The sequence below is a fragment of the Macaca thibetana genome, chromosome 20 (assembly GCF_024542745.1).
Source record: "Macaca thibetana thibetana isolate TM-01 chromosome 20, ASM2454274v1, whole genome shotgun sequence".
Lineage (NCBI taxonomy): Eukaryota > Metazoa > Chordata > Mammalia > Primates > Cercopithecidae > Macaca > Macaca thibetana.
The window spans coordinates 30,425,096-30,445,602 of NC_065597.1; the positions used below are offsets into that span (position 1 = coordinate 30,425,096).

The following is a 20,507-nucleotide window of genomic DNA, read 5'->3' on the forward strand; positions in this document are numbered from 1 at the left end:
CCTGTAATCCCAGCTACTCCAGAGGCTGAGGCAAGAGAATCGCTTGAACCCGGGAGGTTGGCGTGAGCCAAGATCATGCCATCGCATTTCAGCCTGGGCAACAAGAGTGAAACTCCATCTGAAAAGAAAACAACAAAACTTGGCACCTTGATAGAGAATGAATGGATTTAAAATCAGGTATCCCTTTTGTAAATCTGAGAAGGTAGAAAGGATGGAACCCCTAGTTTGGAGATTGACTGATCTGAAAAGGTGTGTGGCTACATATTCTAAGACAAAGACCTAGTGACATCAAACACAGCCTTTTTTAAAATTTTTATTTTCAGTACATTAAATTTACTCATAAAAACATTCTAAAAATGTACAATTTGTCCTTTTTAACAAAGTATAATAAAACATAAAAACCCCAAAAACAGAATACTTGACATTTACAATTCAAAATCAAATTAGCGGAATATTAAATATTTACAAAACTATATCTTTTAAAAATATTTATAAAGTTACATGCAATTTTGTAGAATTGACAAAAGAATGGCTCAAAAATGGGAGAATTTTCCTTCATTCCTAAAAAGAAAATGTCCAGTAGAAGCTGTGAAGGTATCTTGAGTACACAAGGTGTCCAGTTTCAGTACCAAAGCCGCTTCTTTCTGTGCACGTAAGACTCATACATGTGATGAGGGCTTGTTACAACGCACGTGAGGCCGCGGCTGATGGCCACTGCCCCCCCTTCCTTGGTGAACAGTGGAGTAATGTTGACCTTTGGCCTCAACCAGCACAGTATATGGTTTTCTAGAATATTGCGAGTGTTGATTAAAGATGCTTTCATTCAGACCCTTGGGACTTTTCAGCAAATTCGCCTCTTCAGAACCCATGGCGTTCAGTGCCACCTGACTCATTCTTTGGGAGTCACCTGCATGCTGGAAATGACAGCCACCCCCGCTCAGGTCGCACAGGACTCTCCTCTGGGACAGCAGTCGAGTCAAGCAGGCTGACGGCTTTCCTCACAACCTTGAAGACCTCGGCACGCGGTACCATCAGTCGTCACGGCGTACAACGAGCAGGGCATACAACAAAACGCTGGGAAGCAGGAAGAGTGACAAGAAAGTGACGGGGAGCAAGGAGGGTGCAACCCGGTTCCCATTTGGCAAGTGCCTAAAGCCCCGCTCAGCCTCTGTTCAGATGGGAGGCATTCCAGCCAGGAGACGTTTAGGCCAAGTCACTACCCCGCCCACTACTGTGCCCCAACACAGAGTCTGTGGTAGAAACTAACTGTGCTGACTCTGGGCAATAAAGGACCTAGAATTCTAAGAACTGAATGAAGAATATGGAACCTACTAACACCCCTACATGAACAAGCTGACTCCTGTAATCTTTTGGAGATGACACATGATGCTGGTTTTTCAAATACCCAATCACATATATGCATTCAAGAAAATAACTTGTCTTTATTTTTATTACAAGTGCTAGCTCCCATTTCCTCAGTGCTCTTCAGCAATGAGATTTTATGTTAAACACCTTCCAACGGTCAATATTACCATGAAATCAACATTAGAAAATAAGGTAGAAAATTGAGTGTTTTGCTTAAAAAATAAAACGAAGGATTAAATAGCTGTTGTATCCCAACATCACGTTCTGCTTCCATCTCTACATTCCACTTTCCCCATTCTTGGAGATTAAAAAAACCGGGTTAGAAACTTTAATATCTGACAGACTACAAAGGGCAAAGACGTGGCACGTGGCCAGTGCCACACCTACCTGGTTGCCACAGCATTCTGAAACAGACCACAATTTCAGGAAAATGTCTAAGTACTTGAAAGGGTATGTTCTGTGTTTTCAGATGAGGAAGTCTGATGAACGCAAGATGCTCTTCAGGCGCGCCAACCTCGGGTGCTTTTGGAGAGATGCATCCGAGCTCACTGCTGGCAAATTCTCTCAAGTCCAAGCCTGCGGCTCCCTCAGGGAGAGGCCCTTACGGATGGGCGGTTCCATTTTCTCTACACTGTGTGGTTCCTATTTACAGCTCACGATTCTCGACTTCGGACAGCCTCCCTGGAGATGTTACACCGCCCACACACGTTCAAGACGCCTGGAAGCTCCGCAGAGACCTCCGCTGCTGGGAGCACAGCCGGGACAATGTTGGAACTCGTTTACCTCGACGCTGAATGGCAGGCTTCAAGTTGAAAAGTTTCTGTTTTAATGTTTTGCTGGATTTAAGGTTAACCTCTAATACTTATCAAAATAGTTACATGGGTAACAACAGACGCTTTCATTCCCCTATACTGACCACTAAAACAAAAATTTAAATGTTTTTTTTCCTTTTGTTATGAGACGGTTTTCAACAATTTCAGTGTTGAAATAGGATTTATTTAAAATATTTATTTGTTTAAAAAACCAAAAAATTTAAAAGTTTGGCTTTCAGCACATATCCAGGCCACTGGAATGGCCTTCAGAAATATTAAAATCGTAAACATCAATGAACACTCTAAGTCTTCCTTTAACGTAATATGAGAAGGTCCAGTCTAGTACTCTTTAAGGCAAAGTTGTGTCAGTTCTCATTATTTTGACATTTTGTAGTGTTTATAATTTAAAAGATCAACGTAACATTCCCCTAAATAGCTGTTGTAATAAGCATCACCATTACTTCAACACTGTAATACTGTGTACCATGAGGAGAGAGAGGAGGTCTGTTAATTCTGCATTGCATAGAAATAAAATTCAACTAAAATAAAACTAACAAATTCTACGAAAAGCCTGTCATAAAAAAATGTAACAACTTTCTGCTTTAGTTTCTATGAAGTTAGGAACTGCTCTTAAAATTGAACCCTCACATCACAATGCCTCATTCTAGGGTATTCTTTTGATTTACATCAATTTTTCATGAGGCTGATTGTCCCATTTTAAGAATGGTCTGAATATTTCAATTTTTTTTTAAATAAATATCCAACTGCAAAATCCCTGGCAAGATTTTACCACTCAGAATTTTAACACTGATGACTTTAGCATTTTAGATGAGTATTATTTGAGCAGAAAATTCCCTTTAACCTTGAAGATTTAAGTCTGTGAATTTCAGACAAAAGGCTTTCATTTCCGTGGGCTGAAATTTAGAGATCTACAGTGAGGACTTTGATTACTACCTGACCAAAACCAGACTGGCACAGATCTCGTAGCTCTCGCGTGTGTGGCCTCTTCCAGAGTCCTACCACTTCCCACTGTTTTCCAAGTAATTTTTAACGGAATTAACTATCAATACACAGCCTAATACGAAAGAAGTTGACAGGAGAAAATTCCCAATCTTTTGCTGATAAATGACAGGACTGTATCATTGTTGAAATGTCTGTCTCAGATGCGAATCCGCTAGCGATAAGCCTCGGGGTTGGAGGTTCTTGGGGAGCCCGTGGGAGATAAAGCAACTTGCAAACTCTGCTAAGGACGTGCAGCATCCTCACCGCCACTCACAGAGCAGCGCTGTCGCCGAGCCCCCTCGGGAGGTGATTTGTAGTGGAAAACGGCTCGAAGCCACTGACCGGCTGGGAAGAAAGATACTCTCAAAGCTCTGACGACTATGGATTCTCTGGGACTTGGACCCTTAGAAATTAAGTTGTTGCGAGTAAACTATTTCTATTTAATAACGTAGTTTAGATTTATTTGCAGAAAAAATTAAAAACCTGAAACTGCTACAAGTGCTTGGAGGAGGGAAGGAAATACTAAAATCTCTGTTGTGTCCTAAGTCGAGTAGCCTGCTGGTGCTGACTCTTTAAATATGGATTATTGGAGTCTCTTGCACTGACTGTTCTCAGAGGAGTTTGGCTCCCAGAACCGCAGAGATTAACATCAGGATACATTCTTCTGTAGTGCAATCCTTAAAAATCCCAGAGATTAGTGCTAATCACTTTAGGAACAGAACAAAACAAAGTCGACATTTTCCCTAGCCCAGGGGTGTCAAGAGTCCGGCGGGTGGAACTCCACCTGGAGAACTCCAAGCTCAGTTCTCGATTCAGACCACGTGTAGCTGCCCTGGAATTGACGTGTGAGCCTAGGAGGGCCAACGATGGCAATGCTCTTCGGGAGACGTGGGGTCTCTGCACTGCAACCAAACGTGTAGGTGGCCGACTTCACCAGCCACAGAGATGCCCACTAGGCAAGTTCTGACACCAAGCTCCAATCTAGGGTTTTGGCAATAAACCGAGTTTGATGCACTTCTACGCTAGATTTTTCTATCCAGTCTAGGAAAAGTAAAGCACCTTTGGATTAAAAAGATTAAGCTCAACAGCAACTAGACTTCTCAGTTTTGTATTTAATTTTCCTTATGTCTCCATGGCTTAATAATGTTCTGTTGCCAGAGAAAAATATCAATCTGTGGAGTCCAGACTTTCTGCTGGAGGGGCGTATTTCAACCTAAAAGTACCTAGAGAGAGGGGAAAAAAGAGGTCAAATTGGAATGACTGTAGAATCACCACCATCCACCAATCTGTCCAGTCATTTCCAGAGCCACTGGGCAAGATTCTGGTGCTGGAAATCTAGGGCACCCATCCTGACCGTTTCCACTCCCTTCCTACCCCTGCAAAATGGGAGCTAATATTACAAGTTGATCAAACCAGACCAGGGTGAAATGACTCAGGAAAAGTTACCAATCTTTTTTTTTTTTTGAGACGGAGTCTAGCTCTGTCGCCCAGGCTGGAGTGCAGTGGTGCAATCTCGGCTCACTGCAAGCTCCACCTCCCGGGTTCACGCCATTCTCCTACCTCAGCCTCCCGAGTAGCTGGGACTACAGGCGCCCGCCACCACGCCTGGCTAATTTTTTGTATCTTTACTAGAGATGGGGTTTCACCATGTTAGCCAGGATGGTCTCGATCTCCTGACCTCGTGATCCACCCGCCTCGGCCTCCCAAAGTGCTGGGATTACAGGCGTGAGCCACCGCGCCCGACCACCAATCTTTGTCTTTAGGAGCTTTCTCTGGGAGTCAGGCTCTGCACACGTCGGGCAGGCTGCTCTAACATGCGTCCTTTCACTGGGTGAGAGCAGATGAGCGCTGGCGAGTGCCCCGTGCCTCTGGAGATACAGCCGGCTTTATGAAGGGAGGCACAGACCCACCGGGCCCACGTGGCAGAGCGCCCGTCAACCCACCTCGCCTGCAGACCTGCTGAGTCAGCAGGTGTGTTTCTAAAAACTCTCCAGGTGACCGTGACGTATAGGCAGGTCTGAGAATCACAGAGCTAGTGCAACCCTTAGAAGCAACTGGAAGTCTGCAGTCATCAAGTGACTCTGGCAAGGTGGCACCATGAGTTGTCAGAGTTGGGACCCACTTTCCCAGTCCCCAGTTTCCAAAACAGACAGCAAGAAGAAACCTATTATAATAACTTATAATAACTACATCAGACATCCACTGGGATTTGACTAAAGAAGACAAAAAAATAGTGGAGATAAAACAGGAGGGAACGGAAGATGCAGCACGGCCGAGGGGCGACAGCCCCCCACACCCACAGCCGCGCCGGCAGGGAGGGGCAGAGGGGACAGCGAGCCCCACCCTACACGGTCCAGACTGAGGAGGCGCCACAGCCTGAGCCCCAGTGTAAGCCAGGGGGCAGCAATGAGTCCTTCACGCTCGCGCTCTGGGCTCGAAGCAAGACATGGCAGCCCAGGGAGGCCCTGTCCACACTGGCTAAGCACCTTCTAGAACGAGAGGCTGTCTGAAATCATCGTGACTGTTTCAGACCCAACAGCAGCCCTTCTGGGGACCTCACAGCCTATCCTGAAGCTTTCCACGCGCTTTCAAAAAGCATTCGAAAAATTATTTGCTTTACAAAGAAATAAGTTTACTCTTCATAAAAACCAAGCATTTGTGTGCATTGGTCCTGCGGGAGCCTGGTGGGCGCGGCCATGGCGCGCGCTTACCTGGCCGGTTGAAGTCCATGGACGGCTGTTTGCAGTCCTGGGCGCGGTGACCAGTGGCCCCGCAGTTGTAACAAGACAGGTTCCCACTCTTTTTGTGACTGGAACCATTGCTACTGCCCAGCAGTCCTTGGGTCTGGTACACCCCTGCTGTCCCCGCCATGAAGTTCTGCATGGGTGGCACGGCAAACGTGGACTGCCCGCTCAGGACAGGGTCTGGGGTCCCGCTGCTGCTGTAGGGGGCGTGTACGACAGGGAAGGTGGAGCCGCCGCCATACTGCTGGGCGCTGACGTAGCCGCTGCTGCACATGGGACTGAAGGGCAAGAACGGGAAGGTGAACACGGACGGACCGGAGAACGGGTGCTGGAAGTAGTTGGCGTAGCTGACAGTCAGGCCACTTGAGCCGCAGCTGCCGCTGCAGCCACAGGACGTGCACACGATGCAGCCCGGCGGGGGTGGGGCGGGCTGCGGGGGTGCCGGGGGCTGCTGATGGTGGTGGTGGTGGTGGTGGTTCGGATTCGAGGCAGGAATGTTTCCTGTGGAGCCGCCACCACCACTGTTGCTATAAAAACTGCTTTCAGGGACGGAGGACAGCGCCGGGCTGGAGCTGGGGGCTGGGCAGCTGGGCAACGTGGCCATGTTGGCAAAGGACGTGGAGGGGTGGCTGCTGGGAGAGGCAGTGTTGCTGTTTGCACAGAAGCCACCCTGCAGGGGGCCCACTGGCATACTGCTCATTGCAGAAAAGGCAACTTTGGTGTTGGCTGTATACAGAGCAGTCCGGGGGTTTATTATTGCAGGGGGCACACTTATTTGCACATTATTAGGACAGGAGGTTTGCCCAGAAATGGCAGAATCAGCAGGAACAGATGACGACAGCAGCAGTTTGATAGGCGGACGGGCTGCGTGGAGGACTGTGCTGGGCGTCCCTGTGGCGGCCGTGCTGGTCTCCACCACCAGGGCTGGTTGCTGTGCTGTCTTCAGCACCCTGTCCAGTGTGGATGCATGCACGACTTTGGCCCGGGGACCAAAGGAGACTGTGGGTGACATGGAGCTGCTCTCTGAAAGCCCAGAGAGGACCTGCACAGGCTGGTGGGGTGCAGATGCGGGCAGCACGTCCATCATGGCGCTGCCAAAGCTCTTGTCCACTTTCATGCTGCTTCTTGGTCCAGATCCTTTATTCCTTTCTTCTAGAGACAAAAGTGAGTGCACAGAAGACGAGAGGAGCTTCATGTCCGCGCTGCCTCTTTCCGGCTTGTGCACGGAGTTCAGCATGCGGATGGGTGCGATGTGTGAGGCTGTGCTCAGCATCTGTGGGGGCAGGGGGTGGTGGCCTGATGGATTGGAGCTGGCCTCATTCTGCACAGGGAGAACCTGGGCCGTGGGTCTGGCGGAACTGGAAGTGAAGTGATTCAGGAGCATCACTGGCTTCTCCTTGTCGGAGCTCTCCAAGTGAATCTCCACACCTAGAGAGGGAAACAGAGTGGTCAGTGCCATTCCACAGCCGGGCCAGGTGGAGCCAGCGCCGCGCACGTGCCCTTACGTCTGTCATTCTCTTCGGCGCTGTCGGAGCTCTCTTCCCGAGCCTGCACCCCCATGGGGCTGGAGGAGGAGCTGGAGTACTCGGAGGAGCTGCCTTCCCGGGGCAGCTGGTGATGAGGCTGCTCCACTTCCACTCGCAGCTCTGCAGAAAAGGGCCAGAGGAGCGGCCATCAGCCAGTGCCCCTGCAGCTCAGCCCCGCCCCGTGCCCTGCATCGCACTGTCGGCGGGTGCTCCTTCCAGCGGCACGCAGGGCTCTTAGAGTCAGAAAACGAACATGCCGGCCCAGGCCACATGATGACGGACGCAGCAGAGATTCAAACGGCAGTGCTACTCAACACCCCCTCAGCCAGAGCCCTACCTGACCCCACCATCAACCCCAGAACAATGCCCTGTGAAGGGAACCCCCAACGAACCACCAGGAACCATCACAACACTACGCCGCGCCCCCTCTCATGAGGCCGGCCGAGTCACGGAGATCTTTCAGTCAAATCACCACTTAAAACCCATCCTGGCAGGTTTTTTTGTTTTGTTTTGTTTTTCCTCTCCCAAGCCACTGCTCCTCCTGCTATTTCTATTGTGAAGAAAACCTGGCTCCTCTCGTGAGACAACAGAGCAAGCGCGCCAGGTGTCCCACCCTTTCTCAGAGGGGAGGATGAAAACCAAATTGCTGAGATTGCAGGTCCCCCAGAGCAGGAAGGTCCGTGGAGAACCATGTCACTGATGGGTCAACATGAAAGGCACTGACTTAAACGTGGCCTCTGGGCACCAGTCCTGGGGAGGGAGGCAGGCTACTCCCATCTCATTTCTGCTCACCCCTACACACTTGCTCTCACTGTGGCAGTTTCTGGACCTGATCCTTTTGCCCAAGCAACTTCAGAGAGGTGACTGCCCTCTAGCTCCTAAGCCAACTGTCCCTTCGATTTTCTTATGGCAGAGACTATAATAGTTAAAATAACGGAAAATGAGTATAAAGATTTACAAATGTAAAAATCAAATAGGTGTGATTTGAAGTTTAATGATCACAAAGAACACAAAGTCCCCCGTGTGTGAGTAACCCACCTGCCCAGCACACCGGCCCCCCTGTATGTGAGTAACCCACCTGCCCGGCACACCAGCCCCCCTGTGTGTGAGCCATCTGCCCAGCACACCCTTGTTCACCTGCTGCGTGGCTGCCCCGCCCTGACTGCACTGGCCCGACGTGGCTGGTGGGGGGCACTCGAGCCACACCACTGCTGGTGACCAGCGACGGCGCCGAGGGGTTCAGACACCGTCTCTCTGACTTCTCCCTGTGAAATAATCAAGCACAGGAACAAGTGAGCACTGCCTCCCGGTGCTGCTTCACATGCAGCTTCAAGACGGGCCTACTCCACACCACAAGGCAATTCCCTCCAGATCATCAAGGCAAGAAAGGAAATCATTCTGATTGGTCAAATTTACTATAAAGGTCCTTTCCTGTCAAACCTAAAACACATCTGTAGAACTTTAAAAGCATGACTAGGCTGGGCACAGTGGCTCATGCCTGTAATCCCAGCACTTTGGGAGGCCGAGATGGGCAGATCACCTGAGGTCGGAGTTTGAGATCAGCCTGGCCAATATGGTAAAACCCCGTCTCTACTAAAAATACAAAAAATTAGCTGGGCGTGGTGGCATGTGCCTGTAATCCCAGCTACTGGGGAGACCGAGGCAAGAGAATCGCTTGAACCCGAGAGGCAGAGGTTGCAGTAAGCCAAGATTGCGCCACCTCACTCCAGCCTGGGCATGACAGAGTGAGACTCCATCTCAAAAAAAATAAAATAAATGAAATAAATAAATAAAAGCATGACTAAGGACTGGATCAGCAAGAGAAAGTAATCCAATCACTGGTATTTAGCACGGGAAGCCCTAGCACTCCATTTGGCCGGTGAGAAATGGAAATAAATGCAGGTTCCAAAACCCACTTCGCACTCACTTTTCCAGCTCCAGCTGGGTCTTGAGCTTCTTCTTTGCCCCCATGGTGAGAGACTCAAATTTATTCAGATCTTCTTCAGTAAGGCTCAAAAACTTGCACAGAAAAAACAAATTACAAAGTTACTGAGACGTAAGTAGGACTCTGAGAACAAAGAACTTGGAGTTGAATTCAGTACATTTATTCTACCTCTGGGATATGCAAACAGACCCAGCTGAACTCGGCAGTCATAGGCCGGAGAACCCCAGACCGTTTACGTGCTAAATGACTTGGTGTCAACGGTTCAACGCCAAGACATGGTTCTGAGCAAGAGTGTCCCCGGCCCCTCTAAGGCACCTTCTGTGCAGGCCGCGTAGATGGGTGCACCACCTCACAGGCTGCTGGCTCTGCCAAAGGCACCCACTTGCCCTCTGCTCTGTGAGTAAGTACCAGCAGGTACATGCTTTGGGGCAGGTGACTAAAGAAAACATCTTGCATAAGTCACAGTTTCAACCGCGTGGAGATGCGAGTTATGATAGCATGCCACCCTCCCCTCCCCAGGACAGCCCCATCATAATGCAGGCCCTTCAGAACTCACCGCCCTCTGCGGGATGGTCTTTTTTTTTTTTTTTTTGAGATGGAGTCTCACTCTGCCGCCCAGGCTGGAGTGCAGTGGTGTGATCTCGGCTCACTGCAACCTCCGCCTCCCGGGTTCACACCATTCTCTGCCTCAGCCTCCCGAGTAGCTGGGGTTACAGGCACCCGCGACCACGTCCGGCTAATTTTTGTATTTTTAGTAGAGACGGGGTTTCACCATGTTGGCCAGGCTGGTCTTGAACTCCTGACCTCAGATGATCCACCTGCCTTGGGCTCCCAAAGTGCCGGGATTACAGGCGTGAGCCACCGCGCCCGGCCAGGGATGACAGCAACTTTGTCAGGTAGCAAGTGATCCAGAAAAGCAGATGCCGTCCACACCGAGTGGTGGTGTGGTTACTCCCTTGTGCAGGCTGGTGCCACACAAACACACCAGCCTCTACTTTTCATGTTATTTCCTAACACGATCTGTGATTTAGGCCATCTCAATGCAAACATAAGAATAAAACATTTAAAACTAATTATGAACAAGGTTAGTAAAATCTCTGCTTTTTAAGATTCACAAATCCTTGGCCAGGCACGGTGGCTCATGCCTGTAAATCCCAGCACTGTGGGAGACTGAGGCAGGGGATTATGAGTCAGAAGTTCGAGACTAGCCTGGTCAACATAGTGAAACCCCGTTTCTACTAAAAATATAAAATATTAGCCAGGTGTGGTGGTGGGCACCTGTAATCCCAGCTACTCACAGGAGGCTGAGGCAGGAGAATGGTGTGAACCCAGGTGGTGGAGGTTGCAGGGAGCCGAGATCGCACCATTGTACTCCAGCCTGGGTGACAGTGCGAGACTCCCTCTCCAAAAAAAAAAAAAAAAAAAAAGATTCACAAACCCTAAACAGAGGGTATTACAAATATCCTTACAATTTGGATTTAACTATGTAGTAAAAGCTTGATTTGTAGGTTCAATTGTAGATTTTTCGAGAAATGAAATTTTTACATAGATAAAAGCCACCAAGCCGGTTTGCCCAGCAGAGGGAGTAAAGAGCTCAAATACCTTGTATGGGTTTAATCTAGTTTTATCAGTGACATCAAGACTTAAGAAATCTCAGAATTTTTTTAACAGTGAAAACATGTTCCTCATAAGAATTCTCTAGGTATGACTGCTTGGAAGATGTAAAATGCACCCATTCCTCTGGATCTGGCCCGCCACAGCGTCTGCGCCAGCTATCCCAAGAGATGTCTAAAAGGGGCACCGTGCCAGAGGTCAGGTCCCTCATGTCACGCAGAGCATCTAGTTTGTGAAGGTCTGGAAGCACCTAGAAAAGCTGTCTGTTTACAACACGTCCTGTTTGTCTGGCTGCAGCTGCAGGCAGCCTCTGCAAAGCCCACTCACTGTCCCCCGTAAGAAAGGGCGGTGTGCCTCGGCCTCCCTACTTCTTCCACCTTGTGTTGGTTTTAGAAACTCAATTCCCCCAGGGAGGTCTTGAGAAAACAATCTGTATGGCCAGCCAGGCAACCGACATACCTTCTCCATGGAGAGCTGCTTAAAGACGGGGTAATACTTGTGCAAACGCAGTTTTCTAAGCCAGTCTAGAATCCCGTTCTGCTCCTGGGTCTGAGGGGTCTGCAGACTGGAAGGCATGAGGATGGCAGGCGATGTGTCCATCTGGGTCCGGTAGGCCAGGGCTGAGCCCGCGCTGCCCGCATGGGAGCAGTGGGGCAAGGGGGCCGCTGAGCCGGCCGGGTGCTGCCCGTGGTGCTGGGCTCCGCTCTGCGAGGACGGGATACCAGCCACTCCACACACAGGCCTGTGGGACAGGGGCAGAAGGCGCACAGAGAGACCATGGCTGCTTCCACAACCACAGACTCCACCAAAGACCTCACTTCTAAGGCCCTTCGGTGCCAGCCTCTGCCTCTCGGCCTGCCCTGCTGCCACAGGCCACCCTCAACTGCAAACACTGCTGTGCCATGACTGCCCTCCCTCCCCAACCACCTTTCCGCAGCGACGGTTTCTGTAGTGCACGCCTGTGCACGGGTGTGCATACAGGCAGCTGTGCAGACACACACATACGCCTCTGCCTGTGCTGGGGAGTATCAATCTGCTTGTTTGCACACACGTGTATTATGTATGTGTACGTATCTGTCATCACCAGACTTCTGGTTTAGCTGCTAAGTTTCTGTTACTTGTACTTTTTAAAAACATGCTACTCCGGTTAAGTATTTCTGTTACTTCTGAGTCACAGAATGACACTGATAAATCATAAATCAAAATAGACTACTAAATCTTTAATATTCAAATACAATTTTTTTAGAAGAGTAAAACGTAGAAAGCTAGAAGGTGTGACCAGCACTCCACTCTGGCCTTGCTCCTTAACTGCAAAGTCACACCCGCCGACTGGGCGCTTACCCCACCCCGACATCAGGAGGATGACAGTCTGCTCCTCGAGACCTTGCGCCCAGACTACATCTCCACGAGACTCCCTTTTGGGGTGCATGTGCACCTATCTGTGACAGCCCACCTCACTGTCAGTGTGTTGCCTGCACGCGACTGCAGCCACCCAGGGCCCGTGCTGACAGAAGACGCTCCTCAGGAACACGACCCTATGCTTCCGGGAGCAGGCTTCTCACAGCCAGGTTCTAGGAAATTCTGGTTTCCTAGGTCTGGGATGGGGCCCAGGACCTTGCACTGGGGAGGAGTCCCTGGGAATTCTGATTCCAGTGGCTCAGAGAACTCTTGTTTTTGGAAATCGTAAATTGAATCATCTCTACCCAATTCTTCTCAGTATCATCCAAGACTCAACTTCAGCATGACTTAATTCTAGAAATAACTTTACACAGAACTCAAAGTAAACCTCGTAAAATGCTTATTTGAAATGTGCTGGTTACACAGATTTCTCACCTTCCAGACACGCCCATCACGGTACCTACTTTAGAAAGGGAGGGGTTGCCAGGACCTATAAATTTAAAAATAAATACCATTAAAATTTATAGACAATGAAAATATTTGTTTTATTTTATTATTTTTTTGAGACAGTGTTTTGCTCTTGTTGCCCAGGCTGGAGTGCAGTGATGCAATCTCAGCCCACCACAACCTCTGTCTCCCGGGTTCAAGTGATTCTCCTGCCTTAGCCCCCCGAGTAGCTGGGATTACAGGCACCCACCACCACGCCTGGCTAATTTTGTATTTTTTTACATTTTATTTTGGAGACAGAGTTCTTGCTCTGTCACCCAGGCTGGAGTGCAGTTGGCGTGATCTCAGCTCAAGGAAAACCTCCACCTCCTGGGTTCAAGTGATTTTTCTGCCTCAGCCTCCCAAGTAGCTGGGACTACAGGCATGCATCACCACACCCAGCTAATTTTTTTGTATTTTTAGTAGACACGGGGTTTCACCATATTGGCCAGGCTGCTCTTGAACTCCTGACCTTGTGATCCACCTGCCTCAGCCTCCCAAAGTGCTGGGATTACAGGCATGAGCCACCGCGCCCGGCCTAATTTTGTATTTTTAGTAGAGACAGGGTTTCTCCATGTTGGTTAGGCTGGTCTTGAACTCCTGACATCAGGTGATCCGCCTGCCTCAGCCTCCCAAAGTGCTGGAATTACAAGCATGAGCCACCGCGCCCAGCCGTTTTTTTGTTGTTGATTTTTTAAAAATTTTTATTTAATCGGCCGGGCGTGGTGGCTCACGTCTGTAATCCCAGCACTTTGGGAGGACAAGGCGGGCGGATCACAAGGTCAGGAGATCAAGACCATCCTGGCTAACACGGTGAAATCCCATCTCTACTAAAACTACAAAAAATTAGCTGGGTGTGGCAGCGTGCACCTGTACAGCTACTTGGGAAGCTGAGGCAGGAGAATGGCATGAACCCGGAAGGCAGAGCTTGCAGTAAGCCGAGATTGCGCCACTGCACTCCAGCCTGGGCAAGAGAGCAAGACTCCATCTCAAAAAAAAAAAAAATTTTTTTTATTTAATCATATTTTATAAACTCACTTGGACTCTGAAGCTGCTGGGGGGGAGAGGAAGTGCTGAGAAACCTCCTGACATGGTCATTTTTCAACACATGAGAAGGTAATGAGGCCAGGTACCTAAAAAGCAAACAAGTGGTCTTACCAGCATGAAAATGGCATTCCTGCTGACACATTGAAAGAAGAAAATTTAATTTTTAATCAAGAGAAATGTGTATTAGAGGAAAAACCCGGAAGTGCCAGAGCCTCATATTCTTCCTGCTTTAAATCAACTGAGTTCTTGCCTGATTGCCACTCCTTCTTCAAGCCCTTCCCCTCCCTGCTGCATCCATGGTCACCAAGGCCGACGACAGGAGTCATGCCCTGTGACACGAGATCAGTGCCACCCACCATCAGCCAGAAAGGGGCTTGGACATTGGTCCCCAGGGCACCGGCAGCAGCACGTTTACGGAACTGGTAGGCTATGTTACTGCGTGTGCCACGTGAACCAAGACACAATGGAGGGTCCAGAGAAACTGTTTAAGAGACGCCAATTTTATCTGGGAATAGTCTCAACCTTGGACTACAGGATGGAAATAGCAGCCCAGGATTATTTCACAGGACTGCCAAAGCCCACGAAGTGGTGGGACCCACCCTGGAATTCCCTTCCTCATACACTCAGAAACACCCTTAGCTTACTGAGGGCTCCTGAATCCTCCAGAACTAATGGAAATCCCTAGAGGCCAAGTAGAGACCCAGGTCCAGGTGGCTACACGTCCTCCCAGAGCTCCTTGGAGGACTATGACACTGACCATGGGACCAGCCTGTCCCTGCCCGCTGTGGACACACTGGGCGCCTGGTAAGGGCCTCACCTCAGGCCTGAGTCCAGATCCACGTGGTTTCGCTCCACATAAAATGCATCCGGACCAGCTAAGCAAGGAATGAGTTTCTCCAAGTTCTCTTCAGGGTAGAGCTGAGACAGCTGAAAGAGAGGACAAGGCAGAGGAGGTGTGTCCAGATCCATCCGACAGAATTCCGCTACTGCAGGAAAACCTGGGGCAGGTGCTCCATGGTGCCGCCTTCTGGTCTGATATGATTTACACCTACCGTCAGAGCTATTCTGGGGCCCACATCCACATAGGGTGTAGAAAGCCACAAAAGAACATCGCTCTCACAGTGACATCAGGAAAAGCTTCACAATCTGCACAATCACAACGTTCCTTGAGCCCATCTGAGAGTTGCGGGGCCACCAGGTCAACTTAACTTCAAATGGGACCTGCCCCCATGAGAAGCCAGGGCACAAGGCCCCGGTGGCCGCCACACCAGCAGGCCCGGAGAGACAGGCTCCGACGGACACACTGCCACAGGCCGATGTGGCCAACAGAAATGCTGGAGCCACAGGTGGGGCAAGTGGGCCATTTTTCCCAAGTTCTTTTCCGCAGGAGGAGCCAGAGAGAGCCCCATCACTGGCACCTGGGGACCAGGCACCAGGCCTTGTATAATTCCCGGGACCACTCTCTGGATCTGAGGCAAAACCCTTAAGATGTGGCAGAACAGACAAAAATTGCTCCTGGCCCCAGAGTCCAAACAAAAGCCCCGGTTTTTAAGAGTGGGGCAAGAGTAATACTTCCCTTCCTCTGCCACCAGTCACAAGAAGACCCGCTGCTCCTGGACGAACGGGAAAAGCAAAAGTGCTCTGGCACTGGAGGAGGTCAGCTCCCACTGGGGAGGGCAAAGTGCTGAGGAAGTGCCGCCCCGAAGCCCAGGCACACAGGCCTGCCCAGGATCAGGCTGGGCTGTGAGAGTGGAGAAGGACCTTGCCCCCACAAGCCCAGCACCAGGCAGCAAACAAGCAGCAGCAGTCTACCCCCGAAAAGGGGTCAAGAGGGTAGAGAGTGCCCTGCTGTGTGCCACAGGCCTGCAGGGACGGCTGAAAGCTGGGAGTGAAGCGAAACACCAGAGAAGACCCTCCAGGCTCAGGCAGCAGCTGCCTCCACTGGAGGGGCCCTGCAGGTAACCGTGACAGCAAGAGAGCCCAGCGCCAGCTCCGTCCTGCCCAGATGGCCTACAGGACCCCACTAAGGGCCTGGCAGAAGAGGTGTTGACCCTTTCCAGGCATAAATGCCACTGTCCTCCGGCTCCACGGTCATCTAAACATGTCTGACATTCAGTCAACATTTGTAAGACATACCAAAAAAAAATCAATAAAGGGGGAAAAAAAAACTATTGTCAAGAGATAAAGCAATCATTAGAACCAGATTCAGAAATAAGTCAGAAGTGGGACCTATGTGACAGGGACTTTAAACGGCTACGACGGACGTACTAAAGGAACTAGTGAAAATGACAACATGCACGAACAAACGGGAACTTTCAGCAGAGAGATGGAAACTTCATAAACATGCCAAATGGAAAACCTAGGGGGAAAAACACAAAAGAAACCCCTGGCAGTAGAAATGAGGACTTGAGTACACGGACAGGCTCCGCAGCAGCCTGGGCAGAGCTCAGGGAATCGGCTGGCATGGAAACGGGCACAGGAACCACCCAGACGCACACACAGAAACGCACAAGTGTGGGAGAGCGGTGGGGCGGCAGCAGTAGGGGTCTGAGGCTTGTGCAGCCTGAGTCCAGGAGAGAGGAGGATGCAGCAGAGGAAATGCTTGAGGAGAAAATGGATAAGAATGTTCCAAAACTAGGCCAGGCGCGGTGCCTCACGCCTGTAATCCCAGCACTCTGGGAGGCCAAGGAGGGCAGATCACCTGAGGTCAGGAGTTTGAGACCAACCTGGCCAACATGGTGAAACTCTGTCTCTACTTAAAAAAAAAATAGCTGGGCATGGTGGTCTGCGCCTGTGATCCCAGAGACTCAGGAGACTAAGGCAGGAGAACTGCTAGATCCCGGGAAGTGGAGGCTGCAGTGAGCCGAGATCGCACCACTGCACTCCAGTCTGGACAACAGAGTGAGACTCCAACTCAAAAGAAAAAAAAAACCACTGAGACAAAAGCCCAATGAGAGGTCAAGGTTCCAGCCAGCATGAGTGGAGCCCAGGGAAGCTGTGTTTAACAAAAGGAAGAACTACACACAGAGGAGAGGAAATTTAGTATTTGAAACACTACAGAAGGAAAAGCAGATTCCCGGGGGGGGGTGTTACCCTCGAAGGCGTGGCACTGTCGTGTTCTTTAATGCCTGAGAGGCCAAAAAGATAAAAGTAATCAGACATCATCCTCACTCCACGTTCTCCTGCAGGATGAGGCCCTTGGCTTTATAATGAAAATGTAAGACTGTCTTTGGATACATTTACATATGTTATCCCCATTCACAAAGGTGATGCCTGAGATGCATCACTCTGGCTGAGACAATGGTTCACGCTACAGCACAGGCCAGTGGGCCCTAAACATGTGTGCAGTTACATCTGTGTGTACACATGCTTATGTAGGCAAAGAGGCATTTATTTAGTAGTATAACTTTTTGCTCAAATGGTATCTGCTGAACCAGATATTTGTAAAGATAAAGGTGGTGTACACCTGTGGTCTCAGCTACTGGGGAGGCTGAGGTGGGAAGATCACTTGAGCCCCAGGAGGTCAAGGCTGCAGTGAGCTGTGATGGCACCACCACAACCCAGCCTGGGCCAGAGAGCAAGATCTGGTCTCAAAAAAAAAAAAAAAAGAAAAAAGGAAAAGAAGAAAAGAAAAGAAAAGAGAAAAGAGAAGAAAAAAACAGATAACGGTAGAACTAGGTGAAGTCTCTACCTACTCAGCCACCTGAGTGTGCCTCTCTCCCCCAGGCTTTGCCAAGGAAACCTGGGGGGCTGGAAAGTAACAAAAGAAACCAAATGTCCTCATCAGTCACTCACGCCTGGCACATCTCTCAGCGTCATCTCAGTCTCAACAACTGAAGGAGGGATCCGCGGGGTCACGGTCCTGTGCTTGCGGCCACACTCACGTTGGCAGCGGGCCTGGGACTCCACTGTGGGTGGGCAGGAGGCCCCACCCTGCGCATGCTCGCTCACTAGCTGAAGGCAATGGCCTCTGAAATTACTCCGTGGTATCATCAGCCACTGGGGAATGTGATTCTTTTAATTTTTTTAAGAGCCCGTGATTACCTTACCTTCGAAATAAATTCAGTCACTTCAGAGGAAGATTTGGTTACTGATGTTATTGAAGAATCAGACCATAAGACCTTAAAAACAAACAAACAAACAAAACTTAGAAACAGACGCCACATACTTAGTTCCCAGCACGTATCCTAGTACGACTGGGGCACAGGTTCAGTCGGCAGCTGAGTCCAGTGGGCTGCACACCTGCTATGGGAAGCATCTAAGCATCCCTTGACTTGTTACAAAAAGAACAGTCCCATAGCTCCAGGCCCTCTAAAGTTTAACTTGTTTTGTGCAAATATTCAGATATCACCAAATTACTCGAGTGGGGTCTACAGCTGCCTCCTATAAGTTCCAGAAAATCCCTGACAATTACAATTGCTTGTGTGTGCCCTGTGCAACTTCCTTCCTCAGGGGACCTCCTCCTCTTAGGTGAGCCTACGTGCCTCAGATGCAGGACCGACGCATTCCCAGGGAGCAGCCCTTCAACCAGCAATAAGGGCCGTGGTGCACCCAGGTGCTGTGGGCACACAGTAAGCCCAGGCCCTGCTCTCCGGACACTGCAGAGCTGTGGGGGCAGTGTGAGTCCATTGACAGCAACAGGACAGGGCAGTGATCACTAGGGCAGCAGAGGAGGGGTCCGGGGAAGAGCAGTGAAAAGGGCTTTCTGGAGGAGGTTCTGCAACGCCTGGTGTGCCCAGCCCCTGTGAGCATCTGCTTTCCTTCCCAGCATGCGGCAGCGGGCGGTGTCACTGCATAGCTGCCCAGATGCACTCGAAGCTCCCGTGGGGAAGGGCTTGTGTCTTTTTGCTCAGCTTTCCCCCGCTATCACAATGGTCGTCACATGAGGTGCTAACTAAAGCCGGCTGAGGGGGAAGGAGAACGTACTTTTTGCACATTAGAGGGAGTTTCTGCATGGAGAAGAGCTTGGGTTGACTTTTGAAAGGCAAATAAGAAGTTAGCTACAGGAATGAGATGGACAGAGGGGATGGTCTGAGATGACAGGGAGGAGGCCAGGTCAGGAAGGGACAAGCACCAAATGCAAACTATACTCAAGTCCACAAAAAGCCAGGGGATTTCAAGTCAGCAAATAAAATGACCAAATATATTATAAATAAGAAAATGTTGTATTAACAATGATTTAGAGCAAAGAGAGCTCACAGGCACCCAAACCACCTCTGCTCCCTCACCCACACCCACAGGCGGAGTCCAGCCCGTCCAGCCCGAGGCGTCCACCCTCCTGTCTGCTGAAACTCAGGTCAGTCTCGTCACATCATGCAGCAGTCACTCCTGGGTCTGTTTCAATATGCTCTCATAACACACAGGCCAGCTGAGGGAAGGGCCAGCTCTTCTTCACCGGAACCCCAGTGCCTACCAGAATTCATCAAGGTAAGCACCAGCATCCTTGGAACTGACAGCTGCAAGGTGTACACCTTGCCACCCAGAATCTTCCACGCCTAAAATGAAAATGCTTGAGGCCAGGCGCGGTGGCTCATGCCTGTAATCCCAGCACTTTGGGAGGCTGAGGTGAGCGGATCACCCGAGGTCAGGAGTTCCAGACCAGCCTGACCAACATGGGGAAACCCCGTCTCTACTAAAAATACAAAATTAGCCGGGTGTGGTGGCGGGCGCCTATTAATCCCAGCTACTCAGGGGGCTGAGGTGGGAGAATTGCTTGTATCCAAGAGGTGGAGGTTGCAGTGAGGCCTCCAGGCTGGGCAACAAGAGCGAAACTCCATCTCAAAAAAAGAAGAGGGGAGGGGAGGGGAGAGGAGAGAAGAGAATGCTTGAGCTACTTCTCTGCCTGAAATATTAAAATCTTTCAACACTAAAAATCTTGGGGATAGGTTCCTAAGCTGCTCCCCACACAGAACTCCAAGACCACCACCAACGATGGGCACAAACCCCTGCCATGCAGATGCCTGGCCCCCGTGCTGCTGACAGCGTGTGTCTTTCAAGGTAAAGCGTGTCACAGAAAACGTCTTCTCCGCACAGCTCTTACACCTGCCTCTAGGCTGAATCCTTCCTATGGCGCCCGAACCCAGGGAAAACGTGAAATCCAACACCCCAATGATACAACGTGGCATGGACAGATCATCTGATGTTGAAATAGACAACCTGCTTTTCCAACAGTTACGCACTTTAATTACGCATAACTCTTCTACTTTGTGTTCGGATACATTTTTCTCCCACTTGCAGGTGCACCTCACATTTCTCCCTAAGGCTGTCAGAAAGTGAGCACTGGAAACAGAGACCACACGATCAGGCAGAGACCAGCCCATGTCACTCTGCAGGTGATGCTGGCTGATGGCTAAGCTGCAGCAGCTGCACGATCCAGACCCGGCCAAGCCTTTACCTCACCTGCCCACTTGCCCCGGAGCGCCAGGAGGCAAACCGGCCGCTGGAGGGGCGTGGGGGCAGGAAGAGCATCCTCTTGTCATGCCTGCCTGACCTGTACTATGGAGACACGTGTCCAACCAAACTCACAAGCATCCATGGCCAGCTACCTCATTACTTTACATTTCACCAA

At 50.1% G+C, this 20,507-nt stretch overlaps 1 protein-coding gene across 4 annotated transcripts in view; it reads right to left on the bottom strand.

The window, feature by feature from the left end:
- Nucleotides 1-295: 295 nt before the first annotated feature.
- Nucleotides 296-20,507, bottom strand: part of ZCCHC14 (zinc finger CCHC-type containing 14) — a 90,640-nt gene continuing 70,428 nt past the window's right edge. For 2 of the 4 annotated variants that reach the window (XM_050773606.1, XM_050773608.1), the window contains 9 exons: nt 17,989-18,060; nt 14,757-14,866; nt 13,931-14,025; nt 12,842-12,896; nt 11,468-11,750; nt 9,377-9,468; nt 8,587-8,714; nt 7,429-7,569; nt 5,790-7,351 (listed from right to left, as the gene is read on the bottom strand). In XM_050773606.1, the coding sequence (XP_050629563.1) occupies nt 5,796-7,351; nt 7,429-7,569; nt 8,587-8,714; nt 9,377-9,468; nt 11,468-11,750; nt 12,842-12,896; nt 13,931-14,025; nt 14,757-14,866; nt 17,989-18,060 (2,532 nt within the window). In that variant the 3' untranslated portion in view covers nt 5,790-5,795. Of the gene's footprint in view, nt 4,403-5,789; nt 7,352-7,428; nt 7,570-8,586; nt 8,715-9,376; nt 9,469-11,467; nt 11,751-12,841; nt 12,897-13,930; nt 14,026-14,756; nt 14,867-17,988; nt 18,061-20,507 lie in introns of those variants that run through there. The other 2 variants (XR_007721998.1, XM_050773607.1) reach the window with 2 other exon arrangements.